This window comes from Notothenia coriiceps, unplaced genomic scaffold, assembly GCF_000735185.1.
Source record: "Notothenia coriiceps isolate Sejong01 unplaced genomic scaffold, NC01 NC01_scaffold00019759, whole genome shotgun sequence".
In the NCBI taxonomy this organism is placed as follows: domain Eukaryota; kingdom Metazoa; phylum Chordata; class Actinopteri; order Perciformes; family Nototheniidae; genus Notothenia; species Notothenia coriiceps.
In genome coordinates, this window is record NW_011352460.1 from 452,445 (window position 1) to 472,839 (window position 20,395).

Genomic DNA, 20,395 nt, shown 5'->3' on the forward strand with positions numbered 1-20,395 from the left:
CCTGCCTACACACACTGTTACAAATCTCTATCTTACAAATGCTCACAGCCAAAGACACCAAAACAACCCTATTTTGTGCTTTTCCTCTAGTATGATCACGTTAAATTGAAAAAATGCAATGCTTATTGTGGTTTAGAAGTAAATAAGCTGCAGTCCGCTCTTCCATCTCTGATTGACAGTGGCAGCGACAGAGACCCCTCCCCAGCGTACGCAAACGTTTCACATGGAAACTCTACATTCTGTATGCATGGCTCGGACCACATAGTGTTTTTGAATGGCAGCTATAAGGAAATGTCCCTGTCCTGTTCCAGTAATAGAAAATAAAAGCACCACTTTCACGCCTCATTCTTTTAAGTCTCTATTTTAGCTCATTGTGACTTACTGTAGAGCCTGATAGTGGCGGTTGGGAAAATAGCGTGAGGTTTGCTGTTTTCCATTTTTATTGAAATTGTCCCAAACACTTTGTTTTCACTTTGCGCTCGAGATGATGCTCCATAACTTGTTTTTTGTGTCCATTTCACTTCAGCAGGAGGTACTGTCGGCTCCTTTCACCCGTCAGACTGTGAGGAGAGCACATGGCCTACGGTCTGCAGCCCACTCTACAATCTTCACCCAGCCCCCCACTGCCCTGTCTCCACAGGTAAGTGTCTCTGCATGCATGCATGTATGTATTATTGAAAATAACATGTCATTTTAGACGTTATTGAATTCTGTGTAATAAGGCCTCTAGCACAGACCCACATTTATGAGAGCTTTTGGTGTGTATGTGTCTGACAGGACATTGATCCAGAGCTTCTCTATATATTAACAGCAGCTAGCATCAGCACTCTTAGCACTATTAAAAGCTCACTTTATTGCAGTTTTTAAAGTACGACGGATAGGTCAGTCAGAATGTTTTATCATGATGATATCTGATCTATTTTGGCCGATTTTATTTTGCAATTAGAATAACCTGCGTCACTCAGCCTTATACATTTCTGTAATGGACAATTTTATGGTAAGTTTTATAATTCCCCTTGTGACCTTCATAAATGCAAGAGGCCGAAACTGCGCTAAAAACAAAATTCAGCAGAAAATACTTTCTCTTGGCAGCCTCTGTGTAGATGTAAAATTGGATTGATATTAAAATCCAAATAATCCGTTACAATCAATCCTTCCCTGTTTTGACGAGGACTTATCTGTTGATTCTATTATTTTCAGTTTGCCTGTAATTAGCATGTTAATCCTATTTATGGTTGGTGAGGCCACTAAACGGCAGCCTGTAATAGAGCATTCAAATGTATTCAAAAACCCCACTGTTCAAAGCAGCTTCACCGGGGTGTTGTTACTTTGATTCAGTGTTGACATGAAGCCGCGTGTGCTGCCATATGAATAACCCAATACGGACACCAAATCATCGGCGTGACAAGTATGTATTTGGATTATAAACACCAGCAAGTTTTTGCAAATGCAATGTGTCATGCAACAACGGAAGACAAGCCGTTTGGGTGACATGTGGCTTTGGTGTTAGAGCTAACCACCTGGTCATTTTAACCAGCGCACTGCTGCGTGTGTGAGCCAGAAATGTAATGGTATTCATATTGAAAACGATGATTAGTGCAACAGCGGGGGGAGTTTTTTTTTTTTTTTTACATTGGCAGTCAAATTACAGTCCCATAACTTCTAATATAGTTAACAGTCACATAGATGCACCTGCCACTGGCTGGGACCCATGGGGCTTTAACATTTAAATTAGTTTTTCCGATTAAATAATGGATGAGTCCACGCCATTGTGTGCATGTCTCTTTCTGAGCCCAGTGGCGTGACATCAATGCCAAATGAATTTCTTCCACAGTTATACATTTGATTGACTACCGCCATCTGTTTTCAGATCGCATGGTGGGGTAACCCGGCAAGAGTTTGATTTGTATTATTGTCTTTTGTTTGCAGTGTTGTGTTCAGCAACAAATTGAAAAGTACTGAAATCTCTGAAATTACTGAGGTTTTCTAAATTGTGCAGTGAAATGCAGGTGTGTCATACTCTAGAGAGGATGTGCTAAATGGATAATGACTTTGGATACCAAAGCATGTTAAAATGTCTGTTATTAATTATTTATAGATGTAAAATAGATAATAAAACGAGAGCTTGAAGGACCTGTCATTGAAGTTTCAAATATATCCTAAATGCAAAATGTCTTTTGACTGCTTTTTCCAAGCTAAATAATGAAACCTTAAACTCTGTTTTTAAACAACATGAACATCATTTAAGCATTTATAAAAACTTTAAACATTTGTGATTTCACGACTGAGACCTGCTAAAGACCTGAGTGTTCACATGCGTGTCAGTCTCCATGTGATTATGTGTACAATCGTCTTGTTTTCTACACGGTATCACTCGGGATTACACTTTCGCACTATTCTCTGCACAAGGTGACATGTCAGTGACCTTTCAAAATGACACGAAGACTCGTCATAAGATCCGGCAGTAGGCGTCTCGGCGCTGCCACTTCGTCCTTCCTCTTTTCCCCGACTTGGCTTGGTCACACTATCACTCTGTGCACTTGGTATTCCTGTGAGTAAGGTCCAGATAGAATCCAATAAGGCAGACGCATTATGTTAAAAAGATCAGCTCAAGGTTAAGTGTGCATATTTTCTACCGGAAAATGCGCTTGGCCCACCAACAAGCTTGCACGAGATGAAAGTTTTATGATGAGGACAGGATATTTGTTTCTTGAGTGGTTGAAATCCTTTGTCTATGTGTGGGGTAAGAGATGCATTAGCTCATCTCTTTTTTTCTTTCTGTCGGTGTGTTTAGTTGTGTGGTAACACGCATGGGAGGGAGTGTTTGTTCAGTGTTGCTTTGTTTGCGTTAGTGTAGGAAATGGAGAAGGCAGGCCTTGGTTTGCACAGGGTTGTGGGGTAGTAATACGAGGAAAAATGAGCAGCGGCTTCCCCTTGGACTCCGTTTACATTTTGCTGCAGTATCCCGCTCGGAAAGGCAATGGGGGAAGGTCGCTGAGTGAGAACAGGAAATGTATACATTGCTTTCCCTGCTGGAAAGTCACAACATCAGCCCTGGGTTATCCTAGCAAGGCCGCGTTCACAACGGGGTGAAACAACAGCGCTGAGAGGAATCCAGTCGATAGTCCCAAGTGTCCCCAGTCTCACTGCCTCCAGAGGGAGAGCTGTTTGTTCAGAGTGCGGGTGGGGAGGAGACATGGGAGGCTCAGCAGGGTGTGTTTGCATTGCCAGGGCTTGTTGTCTCTGCTAGGTAGGGCTGGGGATGATATATTCATAACCGCAGTAGAAGGAGGGTATCAGCAAAACCGTGACACAGTGCAGAAACTCAACCAGAATACAAGTCTGGTTATTTAAACTTGTTAGCTCTGCAAATCGGTCTCTAAACAGTGCTTGCTTGCCGTCTGTCATACCCTTACTGCATACTTCTTCTTTATTTACATGTTGTCTTTTATCTTTTCTTTGACATCCCTCTGCATTGCTGCAGTACAGGCACTTGTCTCCTACTTGGCTATGCCAGCACTCCCTCTCTCCCTCCTCCCTCCCTCTATTGCTCCTTGGCATCCATCAGTTTAGCTGCAGCTTCCCATGAGGCCTGATGGGTCATTGCCACACACGCACGCACGCACGCACGCACGCACGCACGCACGCACGCACGCACGCACACACACACACACACACACACACACACACACACACACACACACACACACACACACACACACACACACACACACACACACACACACACACACACACACACACACACACACACAGCAATTCTCAGCAGCACTAGCCATGCATGGACCTCTCGACCCATCTGCGTCTCAGCTCCTACAGATGGGAGCCGAGGCAATTTGGAGAAGTTGTCAAATATCACACCAACACATAAAAGGAGAAATCTGAAATGAGAAGGAAACAAGTTTTAGGGTTTTTTGCTGTAAACTAGCCAGTTCATGCTATCGTGTTACTCAATGTGTAAAGGTACGCAAGGGTACTGAAGATAAGATATTGAAGATAAGATGGTGCTGCAGTTCCAGTCTTCAGAGTTCTTGAGCAAGTCGCACTTTGAACCTGTTTTCCTGGATCCCGTCTATACTAAACTTGTCAATGTAAAATAAACTTGATTTCCTTTATTGAGGAAGCATCTGCCATGTCTTAATAATAGTACAATTCATTGAGAAGTTAAAAGAATCTCTGTCAGTTGAAAGGTTTATGGCTTTTCCCTCTCTTTGTAGGGTGATAATGTTAGTAATGTACATTTTCCAGTCTTTGACAGGCGGGTGTAGTTTTATAGCAGAATGAGCCATTTTACATACAACTATAGTTGCATCGTTGGTGAAGATGGAGTTGGGAAATGGCCAATTACCGAAAACGATGGCTGATGCTCCGGGAGGCTGGTGTGTTATGCAGAGAGCCATGAAAAACACTTTATCGCTCTATATAAAAGATACATTGAACTGCCAGAGCACAAGCAGCTTAGATTATTTTCTGTTTCCTTAAAGTTTTTAGAATCTATCATTCTTTCTGTATATGTGTGCACTTTAAGTTTAGGCATTACCTCAGCAAGAACATTGCCATACCTTCCATTTACTGATTGACTATAAACTGTGTGTAGATGCTAGTCCAAATGTGTAGCTCCTTGCCAGAAGGGGGAAGAATGAGATTTTGCTTGAATGTTGTCACAAAGAATTTGTGCTCGATTCTAATTTTCAAACCTGATTTGTTGTATAATGGCACCAAGGAGATTTGGAGGAAAACAATATAGAAAAGTACTAAAGGATTTGCTCAATTGCTCTTTTTTTCATTTCCCCCTTCTGTTAGTGAAAGTGGAATAGTGGAGTGAGAAATGTCAGTGGAAGATGCTGTGTGCAATTTGAGTAAACAAATAATATATATACTCCTTTCCTGATTCATTACTCTCAACCGCAGGCATAATACACACGTTTGTAGATTCAGTGTGACTTACAATTCCTGGAGACATCATTATCTTTATCAATTGTGAATAAATATCCATAAATTAGCTTAGAAGTCTCAGAAAAAAACCTCTCTTTAACTCCAGAACTTGCCAAATGAATCCAGTGATAGTTGTCTAGACATCCATGGATTCCAAAAAGCGACTGGTTATAGCTAATTAGGCACACTCTTAATGGTGATCATTATCCAAAATATTACAAAATATAGACTTCAGTGGCGAGCCGTGACTTTTGTACCTATGCCCTCTGACCCCACCTTCCCTAAAAAAAAAAGAAGAGTTATTACATCACAGCGCATATATACTTAAGCGGAATATCAAAACAACGGCCCGGGGTGCAAAACGCATCAATGACAGCGACCCTCTACGACACAAAACAACACCATTTATATAAACACCTATCATGACAGGGCACGCACAGCCAAGTACCAATTAAAAATGAATTAAGTCGGCACGGCGACCCACATTGAAAATGGCCTAAAAAGGCCTACCTTTGATGATCAAATCACTTAAACACAAAGTCCATCCTCCTGTCCTTTTTGGATGAAGCACTTGATGGCGGGTCATGCAGCTGATCCTTTGCCACTCCAATTTATCATTGTAACTCAATCTTGAAAATGACTCGGTTAATAATTTCGCAACAATGTCATCACTATCACTGACATGAGCCATTCATTTCACATTACTCTCTCTTTGAGCTACTATAGCTTGGCCCTCTGTGAATTTACAGCTGGACCACCAATCAGCTCCTGTCTTCAAAGTAACTCGCATAAACGGCCAAAGGAGCTTCTTTCATTTAACCCTTCACATTCCAATGGGCTGCACGATTTGGGAAAATAATCTAATTGCGATTTTTCTGACAGATATTGCGATTCGATTTGCGATACTTGTTTTTAAGCGACACAACGGAAGTTTATTGTAAAATGCGGCCATATCTCCGGCTAGGAAGGTCGTATCAACGTGCTCCCGTCTCTTGCACCCCTGCAGCCCGAGCTACGAGTGAAAGAACTAAACTTACATGAAACTTCCGTTGCGTTGCTTTAAAGTCAAGCTTCAGTTTAAGATTCACCCTGTAATAGATGTAAAACATGTGATGGAGCATTACTAACCTGACTCAGATGGTTTGTTTCACCAAACCATCTAGGAAAGCTCCATTGGAAGCCATTTGAAAAGGGCAGGCACTTTCAAAAATACTTGGCAGGTGACTGGATCAATCTGTCTATCACCTTCTATCATGGGCCACTTCTGATTGATTAACAATGGCTGGTGCATGTGGAGCACAGTACTTCTGATTGGTGTGGATGACTGACACAAAAGAAGGACAAAAAAATAAAATAAAATCGCAGGCTTTGCGATTTGATAATTGCATCATTTAAAATCGTGATTTCAATTTAAAATCGATTAATCGTTCAGCCTCAGAGTCTCAGAGAGGGCCTAGAGGGCCCTGACGGCTCGCCACTGATAGACTTAAAAAACCATTCAAAAAAAACAAAACGAATTGTGTCAATGGCAATGTTATACTCCCTGTTAAGAAGAGAATGGATCTTCCCCAAATGTATGAAAACAATTATATTAATACAATGAAAAACAATTCTTATGTTTTCTCTTGTTACACCTACAATACAAATGTATTGTTTTACTAAGGCTCAGAATGTCCCTTTAGATTTATTCTGTTATTCCTTGAATACCAACAGTCCTCTTTCAGTTCATACACAAGGGACACAGTTGTCTCAATTTGGTCTGTCAGACATTGAAAACCCCTGATTTAGAATGACTGTTCTTTCTATGGGCTTAGCTGCACCTTTTTAAAGGAGACTGTTGTTGACCTAAATAGCTTTTATTTTATCTTTGCCCTATAACACAGAAACACACCCTTATAAATCACTACAACTGGGTTGCACAACCATTTTTAACCCCCTTCCCATTCAAGAAATTTTATATTCAGAAAATGGCCTTAACATTGTTTTGTATGATTTACAATACAATGTGACAGTAGACATGTGCCATATCCTCTAAATGGTTTCCCTAGGGCCCTTTATATTTGACCTGCTCCTCACTTTCAGTGTAATGTCCAATTAGTATACAGCAGAGAGTCCAAATGTTAAGGTGTGTACGGCTTATCTAAAAGGCTTTATAATAGAAGAGCTAACAATGGTGGCTGTTTAACTAACAAAAGATTAATTTGACTTTGTGCTAAAGGACTGATCGTTCTGCACCGTCCTGACTCTCCCAGAGGAAGAATGAGCTTTTATTTCCTTATTATTATCTTTCATGGTCGGCAGGGAAAAGGCAGACAGAAATAAATTAGAAAGAACACAGCTGTTCCACTTCTGTGACCGGGTATTTGTGTTTTCGCATCTCTGAGTATACAAAATTGCATCACTGCTGTTAACAAATTGATTTTCTAAAATTCCCCCACTACAAATATGTACACCATAATCCTACACTACCTCAGACAGCACTTCCAGACTGCTTCAGCTTTAATTAACTAAGCAGTTAATTAGAACGTCCCTCAGTTATTATTATATAATTATCTGTTTTGAGTGGCTTTACAAAGTGAGTGGAGTAATCCTAGCTGTTATCAGATTTAAGGAAGTGTCACTCGTCAGCTGATATGTAAAACACAATAGTCTAATGTTTACCAAACGACTCTTTGTCAGTATTGTGATGCTGTTTGAAAGAAGTGAATTATGATAACTGTAGCCTTTAGTTTGTTGCCCTAAAAGGAAATGGATTATTCCATCATGACACAGATACTGGTCGGCTTAGTAAAGCTAAAAATTACCTGTAAAACTGAGATTCACTCAATGATAACATTATTGATCTGTTTGTCTACACAGTATGTGTTCACAGATATTGCACAAATACAATTGCAGCAAAAGGTCTCATCTACGGAGATTATATTTATGTTTGCATTTTCAGACAGAGGGTCTGTGGGGATAAATCCAATAAAGGCAGTGAACATAATGCTGAATAACAGTAAACAAACCAGCAAAGTTGCTATGTTAAGGGGTATGAGTATGATTGTGCTCCTAAATTAACTATTCCCACTCTTATACTGAGGTTACAGGATATAACAATATTTTTTTCCCTCCTTTTTATAAAAAAAGTTTAGGTGTCTTAGTGAATTGCTGATATTGATCACACAATCAATATGAAGGACTTAGAGTAAAAAGCGGATTTTCTTTCAGGACATTAACAGGCATTTTCTCTGTTATCTGTTTGAACAGCCTTTTGTGTTCACACTTTAAAGTTTCATTGGCTGTACCCGGCTCTCAAATCAACGCCATTATTTCGGTATAAAAGTTTATGTTGGTCTTAAAAGAACAAACGGGAATTCATGAAAAACTCTAATCTGTTGCATTGAATATTTCTTTAACTGGGTTCTCTTGTGCTTTGATACTGTCAATGTGGGATGTTTAGTAGGGACTGGGCAAATCCTTAAAGCAAAGCACCTAATGACAATCCATGAAACTATATTTTAACACAGCCGCAAGAAATATCAGTCTTCTATAAGTTGTTTTACTGAGCTCTGACTTGACGTTTTTATCTTTAAAAACATGTTTCATTTTTCATTTATTTTACCTTGCCTAGTCCTGTGTTTCCCATTTGATATGGTATTCAAACAGCTTAATCCACACAACTGTTTTATTAATCAACTTTTTCTATTGCCCACGTTCTCTTGGATAAAGGACTCACTATATTGTTAAAGGACAAGCCTTATCCCATTCAATAATTTCCTGTCAACATCCAGAAAAGTGAAATGGAAGGAGGGCATATATCTAATGTAAATGTGCCACCCAGACACTGATGTAAGCAGCTATGTTGAAGACATCTGAATATAAATAACTTCTCTTTGTTATCTTTGAATTGATAATGTTCTTCTAAGCATAATCACGCAGTCAGGATTGAATATTTATGGTGGGCTTCAGTTTACCTGCATTGGTGCTTTAATCGTGTTATGACTATATTATTTATGTGCGTGTAAAATGAAGAGACTGCTTGAATTTCTGAAAAATGATGATTCTGCAGAAAAGCCTTGGCATTTAAATTTGAGAAGCAGAGGAGACGAGATGACATTTACAGCTGATATTTTAGACGGCAGCAAATATCTGCTGGATTTAACTCCGAAGAAATAGTGTAACATTATATAATCTGCGTATCATGATAAAATACAACAAACAACAAAAATAACTCAAATGAAATCCTTAACACTTGATACGATTTGTGAGTGATGAAGTGTTTCCTTCAAAGGATTTCTGAGTTCCGGTGATCAAGCCGACCCCCTGCTGTGTCTGGCTGCTTGCCAGAGGTGACGCCGAAGGCACTCCGATCACACTGAAGCTCTGAAGTGACTAATTTGTTGTAATGGTAGCCCTTAGAGGGTAACTCAACATACATATTATTAACATCTGTTACAACAAAAGGAAGATGTTTTGCCTCTAGATACCCAAATCACTTGAATTAGCTTGGAAACATCCACAGGAAGCTAGTTAGTCTGTTGTGGGAGGCAACACGTCGAGGACACTTTTTGCCCTTGCCTCCGCTCATTCTCCGACATCCAAGCTAGAGTGACGCGTGCAGTGAGGGGGTGAGGGAAATGGGCAGGAACAATAGCAGCGGGGGGTCGAGCGATAGCAGAGGCCCTTATGAAAGATTGAGAATTAAATGACATTCAAACCGGAAATAATTGGCTGCCACAATGGGCCGCATTTAAAGATGAGGATTAAGATATTGTGAATGTGAGCAGGAGGACAGAGAGATATGGTGACGGCGTTTTTGTCTGGCCATTAGGGAGTCTGACTAGCTCACTTCAATTTTAGCTCATGATGTCATTTAGCGGAGATTAAAGGGCAAAGATGAGGGGGGGAGCTTGAGGCAAGAGAAGAGAGGATGGTGACGATCTTTAACAAATTCACCATCAGTTATGCAGTCTGATCCGGCCTTGATAGAAGCTTAATTAATTGCACAGTGTTTTAGTCATTTTTCCGGCCCCTGTCTGGTCTGTGAGTCAGGGTGGTGTGTTTGTCATGACTCCTAGAGCTAGTAGAGGAGGGGGCCATGACATTACACGCAGCAGGGAGAAGGGTTCGAGATCCATGACCCGTTGAGATCTAAAAAAAACAGGCGGCTTCCATTCCCTTGGCCCTCCAGGTGTGCAGAATGATAGACCCTGGCCTGTTTTCCTTCCCCATTACTGCAAACATTCCAAAGTCTGTGCTAGAGCGTGCTGCTCCCCCACATGGCCCCTTGGCAAAGGACATGTGAATATTTGATGCTTGTTGCGAATGGCCTGGAGTGAATCATTTGTTTTTATTATAACTATGAGACAAGTGGGACCCAACCAAAAGAATATCCTAGACTTAGTGTCTTTCTTAGAAAATAACCTATGAATATCAATCTCTAAATATTTGTCCACAAATAATCAGCATTATTTAAATACCAACATAATTTGATCTGAAGTAGGGCACTGAAATAGACATTGTACCTTCTGCTGGCTGAACAATTAAGCATTTGTTTCAGCGTGGCACACAAGCAGAGTCTGTGTGATAGCACCAGCTCAATGGACAACACAAATGTACTGTTTTCACTTCCTATGAATTTACTTTTTCTTTCTTTTATGTAGCTTTGTTAGCTGCTAACAAGCTAACCTGGAACATGCTAAACTTGGTTGCTACTGACAAAAAGGTAAACTCAGCTTATTCAGGGGACATTGAGCCTCTGTTTTCTGTCTAAAACTACAGTCAACATAGTAAGTGAGGAAGTTATTCTCACCGCAAGCCAGGTACCATATACTTTTACTATAAAGTTTAAATATTGATTTAATTCTGCACATTTGGCAGTAGATGTGAAACAAACACACCTACACTTTCCACTCCATTTTTAAACTAGCAGCCACTAGTTCATGTATTTATTATGTTCTCTTTGAAGGGAAACTTTCTTTCCATTGTCATTCATGATGTAAAACACCAACTGTCGAGCACAGAAACAGTGCTTAGCTCAGGTCAAAAGAGCAGCTGCAGACTGCACGGAGAAGTCATGTGGTTTACAGTCTCTCCATACATAGCAGAGGGTTGAGCAGTGAATGTGCCAAGTGAAAATTAGCTCCAGCTAAATTTGGACCCGCACAGAATATATCCTGGGAGAAAAATCCATTACATGATTCTCCAAAAATGTAATATGTATTTTTTCTTCTGTAAAATTGACTACTTTTTGTAGCTCTCGACTAAAAAATCTCCATTCTCGTTTCAAAGATTGAGGCCATTGTAGCATAGAAATCTGTGTGTATTGTGCTGTGTCTGAGCCAGTTGTTATGCTGCAAACTCAACTTCAGCAGTACCTGGGCCAGTCTGTATTGGGAGTGGCATTCATTAGCCCTGTTTTAGCCTTGGCATGTCTGCATGCCATATGTCCATGTGGACCGCTGCAGAGTAAACTGTGACAGTCCTGCTGACACAGCCGAGAGACCAGCGAGTCACGATTCTGTGGATTCAGTTTCAGCTCTTATTTTCTCCAAGGCCATCGACTGATGAGGCCAGACAGCTAATGCTGCAGATTGATAGTTGGATACTGCTGCATTGATTTATTAGGCAATTTTAGCCATGCTTTGATATAATGTGTACCTCTACAGTCCTAGTCATGACAGGGGGACACTGGATAGAAAATCACACAGACACAAGGAGAGCACGATCAAAGTTTCTCAAAAAGCTCCCCAGCTCCATAAATAACAGCTCAAGAGGAAATGACTGGGGTCTGTGAGACACTGTTGGCTGCCCTGTCCCCTCTCACGGTCTCATCATGAAGGGAGCATCAAGGGAATATTGGAAAACAACGCTCTACTAGCTGCTTCTTGACCATTTATGGAAGCTGCTGTCATATTATCTAACAATTGGGTTATGCAAATACCCTGCATCCTTCTATGGTTCTCAGGGTGAGAATGTATAAAAGTGTTCATATTTGAAAGGTAATTACTAGAGATACATTATGTCTTATGTATTATTTTTTGTCCTACGATGATCCCATAATGTATCAATTTGATATGTATAATTTGCTTATTTTGTCTTCCATACTGTAGTCAATGTTTATAAATCATCATCTGACAATTAATTGGTCAGTCCCTACCAGTATTCTTTCAAATACTCAATCAAACCCCAAAAGTGAACAGTCTTAATTCTTAAAAACTTAAAAGAAATCAAAAAAGGGGTATAGAAGATGTGAAGTATGACAAACTAAGGAATTTGGCATTTTATTTAAAGGTACTTTAAAGCCCTGAGGGTCCATTGCTGTTATGTGTATCAGAAAGGCTGCTTCCTTTTGGAGTCATATCTCAGTCGTTTCTGACTACCCGTTATGATGCACATGTTTTTATATTCAGTGTGACTTCTCAAGGATATCTCTGTTATCTATTACGAAGAAACCTTTAAAAGTACACTTAGAAACATAGATAAAAGGTGTTTTCATAACTTCAGAGCTTGCCTGACAATTAAATTGGTACAAAGTTTGTTTTCCGGGCTCTTTGACAAAGCATTATTTGAGGGTCACACCATTAAAGCAAGCCAGGAGATGAAGCAGGCAGCTGAGGGAGAAGTGGAGCATCTCGCAGCCTTCAGCATCCCAGATGTGAGATAAAGCAGTGACCTAGAACTGATGCCCTGAACATGATATTTCATTCAATGCAGGTTTTAATAAAAGTGTTCTTGAACTTTGAGTCCTGGAGGGAAATGTTTTTGGAGAAGAAATCAATTTGAAAGTTGTGTTTTGTGCCTCTTTAATTAACAGTTTATACCAATATCACACCGAGAAATCATGGCAGTTTGACAAACTATCTGGTGGCCAAACCTTGCTCCGTCCTTCTGTAGAATGTTGCTGTTTCCCCACCGCAGTGAGCAGCTACAGCAGAAATAAGAAAGCGCTTTCGACAGCGCAGTAGTGGTCCTCTGTGACCACTACTGCGCTGTCGAAATAACAAATGGGAGGTACTTTATTTCTCAATTCAAAACAAGTGTTTTATCTTCTACGATAATTAAAGCATCTCATGACAATGGGGAATGTTGGTGCAAAATGCAGCTCAGCTCTCAGAGGTGTGATTTCCAAGAGGATAATTCTAATGGTTGGAGGCTTCTAAGGTCACGAGAGGTGCTAGGAGGAGGAGAAAGAAAGCAAGGATGATAAGAAGTGCTTATTCAGCAGCATTGATTGTTCTGATATGTGTGATGTGTTGGAGCTGCGGGCACCTTTTAACACTCTTGAGGCTTAATCAGGGATGTTTGGATGAGATCGGGGCGAGTGTTGTTTGCGTAGTTCAATCCTGGATATGCATTCATTCTTTAAAGTAAGGTCTCAATTACCTTCAAGAAAAAATACTTCTTAAGCAAGAGGGAGTGGGGGAGAAAATACTAAAAGGATAAGCAGCAAGGAGTTCACATAGTCTGCTACAGTAGGTGAGGCGCTGAGTGTTGCGTGACCTGCACAGAAATTACCACTGACACAAGCAGCTAGTGCCATCTGGTGTATGAGCAATAGGGCATGCAGACTGACCACACACACATACTGCCTCCCCATTATGCATGCAAACACAATTTTGAAAGTCTGCACTGTTCTGATCTCTAAAGTAACCTGAGGAAGTCAGAGAAAGCAGATTCTGCCCCTCGGACGTATCGAGTCCAAAAGAGCCGTGAAGCTCAACGGCCCTGGCTATCCTTTAAGCTCAGGCGTGATAGCCTGCACTGCTGTTTAATAACGCATCAGGTCCCATGGTGTTTCTCAATGTCGAGGAGTCTTGCTTGGTAGCACATGTACCTCCGAGTCAGTTGCTTCAAAAGCGAGGCAAGAATCCTTCCTAGCCTCGGAAAACGAAGAATTGTGGAACAGGTGTGCGTCATACGCGAGCGCCGGCCTCAGTAGAATTCCAAGTATGCTGGACATTGGAACAGTGCTTCGGCGGGACTCGATGACGTAGTATCCTTGAAATAGTGGCTCTGGAGCAGCTTTCCTCAACATTGAGAAACACCCACTGTGTTGTCAGGATCTTACTGAAGTGTGTCATAGAAACAAATTAATTCACAGGCGAGATTTTATCCCATGGATTTAAGCAAGTCATGAGCTGGCATTAATTAATCAAAGCATTTCCAGTGTCTAAAAGGCAATTTATTGAAATGGAATGAAAGATTAAGCAGGAATTATTTAGATCTTGCTCTAAGTGTGCAGTCTTGATGTTTGAAATGGTCTTATCAGGGGAAGGTTGTTTTCACTATCAACTCTGCATTGCAGTGGGGAGGTCAGATTGCTTACAGGCTTTCTGTCGTTCGCGCTGTGCTTTGTCACCGTTTCCCCCTCAAATGTGTGAGTGGAGATTACTTAATACTGTGCCTTTCAAGAATGTGACTACAGATTTCATATCTGTTTATGGCTTTTACCAGACGAGGAACACAGGCGAGAGAAAAGGCGGCGTTTTCTTTGGTTACATAAGCTGTTGGGTGCTGAGATGGGGAAAATGATTCTTCTGATTACACTTTACTCAAATCCACTTTCTTCTGTTGCAACTGCTGAGTGCCCGCCTTATCTAGGTGTATATGTGCTTTTGTCTGTTTCTAAGGGGGCGGGAATGTGGGTGCGTGCGTGCTGTGGATTGTGAGTGCCTTTGAACGGGCGCAGTTGTGCTTTTCAACTAGTTAACCCCACGATGGAAGTGTGGGCAGCAAGGAGCTGAGTGGGCAGCACCTCGCCCCCGGAGCAGGAGGAGAGTGGAGGGGGGGGGGTGGCGCCATGCGGCAGAGCTGTGAAATAATAAAGTGGACTCATCAGCCATACTGCATCGCCCTTATGACTTTAACAGAACACTTGTATTACTTGATATATGAGCTACATTCTTTGTCAAATTAAATAAATGTTGACCTAGTTTATGGCAATTCTGTCTATTAATCAGTTTGTCAGGCAACAGCAAATAAATCTGTTTAATAATCAAATTTTTGCCATTTATTAACAAAAAAGGCCAAACATTTTCCGGCTGTTTGTGTAACAAACAATATGTTTCGAGATGTTACTCCGTCTTCTGGGAAATTATGATTGGCATTTTTAGAATCTTCTTACATTTATACAATTTATCAATTAACAGAAGAAAAACAATTCCATTGTTTTATTTTTTTTTCCTATTTTGTATTTGCTCCCTTTTGTTGTAAGTTAATGAACACTTTTTAAGTAATTATATCAAATTAAAAAAATGTTTTCATTTAATTCAAATTTATCTTTAATTATTCCTCAAAAAATACTGCACACCAGAGGAAATTAAACAGTCTCAGTCAGCAGTCTCTTAATGTGCTATAAAACGGCAATTAAACTAGTAACACAAGGATCCAAAAGAACTCTCACTGGTTTAATGAATAAGAGCATCGTCAACACAAATCCCTTTCAGCAGCACAAATAAAAGACACCGTTTATTTTCAATTTAATATATCATAAATCTCATTGTCGTACCCTTCACAATCCACATAGAAATAATGCTTTAAGTTGAGTCAGCGGATTGTCACAGCTGATTATTGGAACTCTGTTCAGTTAAGGTGGTCAATTTATTGTTTTTTGATCAGATTTTGGTACACCTCTTGATAAATGTAGGGTGTTCTCACTATATGGCCTCTGTCTGTCCTCAAGGCACTACTTATATTGATCTATCCCAGCACTTATTTTCACTCTACATACAGTAGCCTCCCATTAAACCCACATTTACCATGTCATGGTAGAGTAGCATGATGGAGAACCCCCCCCTCTGAAACTAGCCTTATCTCAAACGATTGGGTCATGTGAAAATTGATCTCGGCTCCTTAGATTGTAAATCCATCCTTTTGTACACCAGGGAAAGGAATTGAAAAGATTTTAAAAGATCATTTAGATACATGTACGCATAAATTAGATGTATAGTATTTGCTCTATTGACAAGGGTGAGGTGTCCATTAATTATTTCCTGAACGACTTCGAATAGCTGCCGCGTTATCTGATCCGGGACAACGCATTAGCACAGAGATAGATATAGGCGTTGTGAAGAGAAAGTACAGTGTTTTCCCCTCCCCTGAGGCTGCCATGAAATGGGAATTATGTCAGCGCTGGTGTCTGTTACAAACCACAGTTTCCGTTAAGATTTTTTCTTGCCGATCAAATGTCCGGGAATCATTTATTTTACCGGACAAATTTGAAACTTACCGGTCATGTTTCAATAATAATAATAATAAGAATAAGAATTGTGTAGCAGAGTTTTCGTTAGCAGGTAATTACCGGACTATGACCGGTAATGATGATGTTTAAAACTCAGTTAATGGGAGTCATTTTTATATTGCTTCAGTTTATAATCGTAACAGATCGAAATGTTCAGATTCATTTTCAATAAATGATGTGCTTCCACAAACAACAAACAACATAATTATTGCCTTCAAACAAATTACTTATAGTAGATAAAGTACATTATTCAAAAGTTTACATTAACTTTGGATAATAACACGGGAGAAACGGATCCTCTCTTTTCCCCTCTCCCTCCCTCTCTCTCCTGACAGCCCGTCAGTTTCTCATGCAGCTCCGTGCAGCTCGCTAAACAGTGGGCGGGGCTTCAGGTGATCATGCAGAGCTGCGTGTCTCCGTCAGACTCAGCAGCTCTGCTGATCTCTCTCTCTCTCTCGAGTCCGTACTTCACTCGCGTTTATGTCCATATCGATCAGATCCAGCTCTCCTGATCGGCCTTTATAGAGAGCACCGATCAAACTATTAAGAGTGAATATCAGCCGATAATGATCGGCGGCCAATCGATTGGAGCATCCCTAATTATTACCGGACATTTTGACCGGCAGGTTTTTAATTGACCAGTTTTTAATAAATGTTACCAGCTAAAAACCGGTAATTACCGGCTAACGGAAACCCTGCAATAAACATTGTTATAACATGCTTGGCACACATAATCTTCCCTGTGGTGTTTCTGTAAAAATAAAAGGATGTATTATGAGCAAAAAGGGATTTTTTAAAACTGCTGTCATTTTGTGTTCAGATTCAGCCCTTACAACAAAGCTAAAAGAAGTGGCAGTGTGTATGCTATGTGTTGACAACTTCTGTAGTTGCCAGAGCTCAATACATTTTGTCAAATAGATATCATGATTTGATTGAAAGGTATATCTCTATTTTGAGTCAGCTGTTACACTTAAACACAAGCTTGGTGTTGCTATGAAGCAGAATTAACAGAAGTTAGAATAGAACAGAAAGATCTAGAGTTCGCTAAAAGTAATAGATATAGGGATATATCCTAAAAGTAATAAATAAACAGTTTACAAAAAGTAAACTTAAAGTAAGGCATTAAAGGTTGAAAAGTCCTCCGTGTGCATAAGGTCCAAACAGACTATGAAAACATTAGTGTATGATATCTTCTTTCATATAACCAGCATCCAGTTTAAGATGATTGACAGGTGGTGTCAGTGAAGGGGTGCTTGAGTTCATATGGCACGACCGTTGGGATAGCTATGGAAAAAAATCTACTGTATACATAGTGGGTTCTAGCCAAATAGAGAATTCTAACATAAAAAGAAGACGTCATATATTTCACTCTTGCCGAGATGTGCTAAAATAACCCAGTTTGTTTTTAGCTTTGGCTGAACAACACTGGCAGTCCACACTGAGAGCTGCTCTGCTAACAGGAGGTGGAGACTGGTACATTTGTGTACATTTCTCCACACACATAATCTGAACTGAAATGAGAGCAAGGATCTGAGTCGTGTTGCTGGAATTTGACCCTGCAAAGGGAAACGTTTGCACATAGGGAGATATTGATAGTAGGCAGAGCTGTAGCGGCTTCACTCTCAAAGGTTGTATGCCGATCCCTCCCTGGGTTTATATGATGTGTGGATTTTATTTTTTCCTGGCACCTCTTTGTGAAATTGCTACGTTGTTGTACTCTCAGCATGATTTATCTTTACTGCAGATATTGTATCTACGTTACGTGAGAGCAGGGAAGGACTCAGTATGGACCTCTACTCAGAAGCTTTATATTTTCCTCAGTGTATCAAATGTATTTTCCTCTCCCACAGAAAATATTGTTTGATCTATTGGGTCCCCGTGGGCTTTGCATGTACCCCCCTGAAAGCGGGTTTTAAATGGAGGATTGTTCATTTTTTATTTGAAGGAAACACGTGGTATGATGAGATGCAGAGGAAATTAAAGCGCAGTGCAGATGAGAATTGAGAGTAGATCAAAACTAGCACACCAGGATTCAGTGTGAGTAAGGGGAGAGAGGGAGGGATGGATGGATGGAGGGAGGGTGGGTGAATACGAGGGGCAACCCCCCTTTCTAGACGAGGGATTCCTTTACTGCAGTGATCAGCAGTCCCCCCCCCCCTCCTCTCCTCCCAGCAAGTCTACTGCTCCTGTCCTCGCTCCCTCTGCTTTTCATCACACTCCCTCTTCTCATCTCTCCCTCCCTTCCTCTGTTTCCCTTCATCTCTCTTTTCTTGCCACCATACTACTCACACGGTACAGTCACGTTTCTGTGTCTGCTGCAGGGTACAGTATACGCAGCACATGGATAGAAATGCACTTTGTGAATCACACCGTTTTACTCCAGTCTTCATTTCTCTCCATCGCTCCCTTGCTGCCGCTCCATTTATCCTTGCATCCTCTCTCCTCTCCTCCTCCACACCTCTTTCACTCCTGCAGCTCATCTGTCCATCTTCCAAAGCCGATGTTGATTGCCCGTTTTCTTACTCTCTCCCTCTCTTACCCGTATGACATTGATTCCAAGGTTGCTGTGCTATTGACTGCTGCTTTGCTGTTAAATATTTCAGGCAGCCTTTCAGTGGCTGTGTGCCGAGGGATAGAAGGAGGAGGAGGGGGGGCGGGGGTCTCGCTCAGGCGTTCTGCAACTACCGCTGACACACAGGCTGGTGAACAGACGGGTGGACACAAACACATACACACACACCACCTGCACACAGAGGTACATTCACACGTACATGTCATTCTGCTAATGGGTGTACATGCAAACCAGCCCCCTATTTGTGGGAATGAGGAGGGGATGTTGAGGGTATTTTGGCGACATCTTTCCTCCAGGCTTCAAGCAGCTGAATTTAATGAACGAGCGGAGCAGTGCAGACTGTGCAGATATTCCAGACCGGCCAAAACGCCTCTCTCAGCATGTCATCTGATCAGCAGCCTGTTTGGGCTCTACTTGGTGCCACGGGACATCATTTAGCATTCTCATTTAGGACACACACACACACACACACACACACACACACACACACACACACACACACACACACACACACACACACACACACACACACACACACACACACATCTGTCGTCTTTGGCCTGATGGTTTGTAAAAGACACAATTTTAACAATTCTGAAGTGAGGACACATACATATCTCTGGAGCTCAGTTTAAAGTGGATCTGCATCACTGCTGCATTTTTTTTCTCCACATTTTCTAATCTCTGCTTTTTACAAAAATAGAAAATAAAGTTTTCAAGAATCGTTTGATTTCTGATTCAGCAAGAACACTACAAATGTGTATATCAGCAAGCCCTCCGTCTGTGGCCGCTCACTGAGCCTCTGCGCATAGGCAGTGTTGCATTGAGGATGATGAAAACAGCAGTGAAGAAGATCCAGAGCTGACAACAGACTGGTTAGCACCTCGTTACTAATTAATATCAGTCTTTGGCAGCTATTGACAATTCAAAGCATTTTTCATGGTTCTAAGGGACAGTTGTTTGTGTTTATCTTAACATTGACCCCTCCACAACGGAGATGAGATGATTGGCAGACACATTCCCTGATCGACATCCTGGACTTTAACCAAGAGTGTTTGATTGGCGGCTGTGTTTGTCAGGTAGATGCTTGATTTCCCTGACATATCGTATTTTGTCTGCCTTTATTGTAGGATGAACCATACAAGGCTTTGAGAATACTATAGAAATGTGACCCGCCAATTAAACATGATATACTTGTTGAGGTCCATGCAGTCACTGTGCCCTCTCATGTGTCATACGATGGATATTAGCATCTTGAGTTTCCTTTGTTGTCGCACGTATCACAGGACATCTGTACTGCGGTGGTCCACCATTTTCTGGCTGTCTAGTGAATAAATGCCGTGATAGGTAGACAGGTGTTCAGGTAGCTTCTGTTTTGCTCACTCCTCCGATTCCAGGAAGCATATGTTCGCAGTGACAGCATGCCATATACACTTCAGTGCACACATCCCTGCATATACACCTGCTCTCCCCTGGGATAACTGTTCAGTGTCTTGGGTCTTAAAGGATATGTTAGTGACGAACATTGGATTTTGACCGAGTGACAGTCAGATTGTGTGCATGTCATAAATCTGTTAACCATCTGTTTTAAAGCATTGACAGTGTGCAAGACGCCCTGTTCCTCCAGAGATTGAAAGGTTAATGAA

At 41.0% G+C, this 20,395-nt stretch overlaps 1 protein-coding gene across 1 annotated transcript in view; it reads left to right on the forward strand.

Annotated features, from left to right (window-relative positions):
* The window catches only part of mcu (mitochondrial calcium uniporter), a 40,240-nt gene that overhangs the window by 10,475 nt on the left and 9,370 nt on the right, over window positions 1-20,395 (forward strand). Inside the window, exon 2 of the mRNA XM_010779008.1 lies at window positions 527-640. Coding sequence (XP_010777310.1) covers window positions 527-640 — 114 coding nt within the window. The remainder of the gene's footprint in view (window positions 1-526; window positions 641-20,395) is intronic.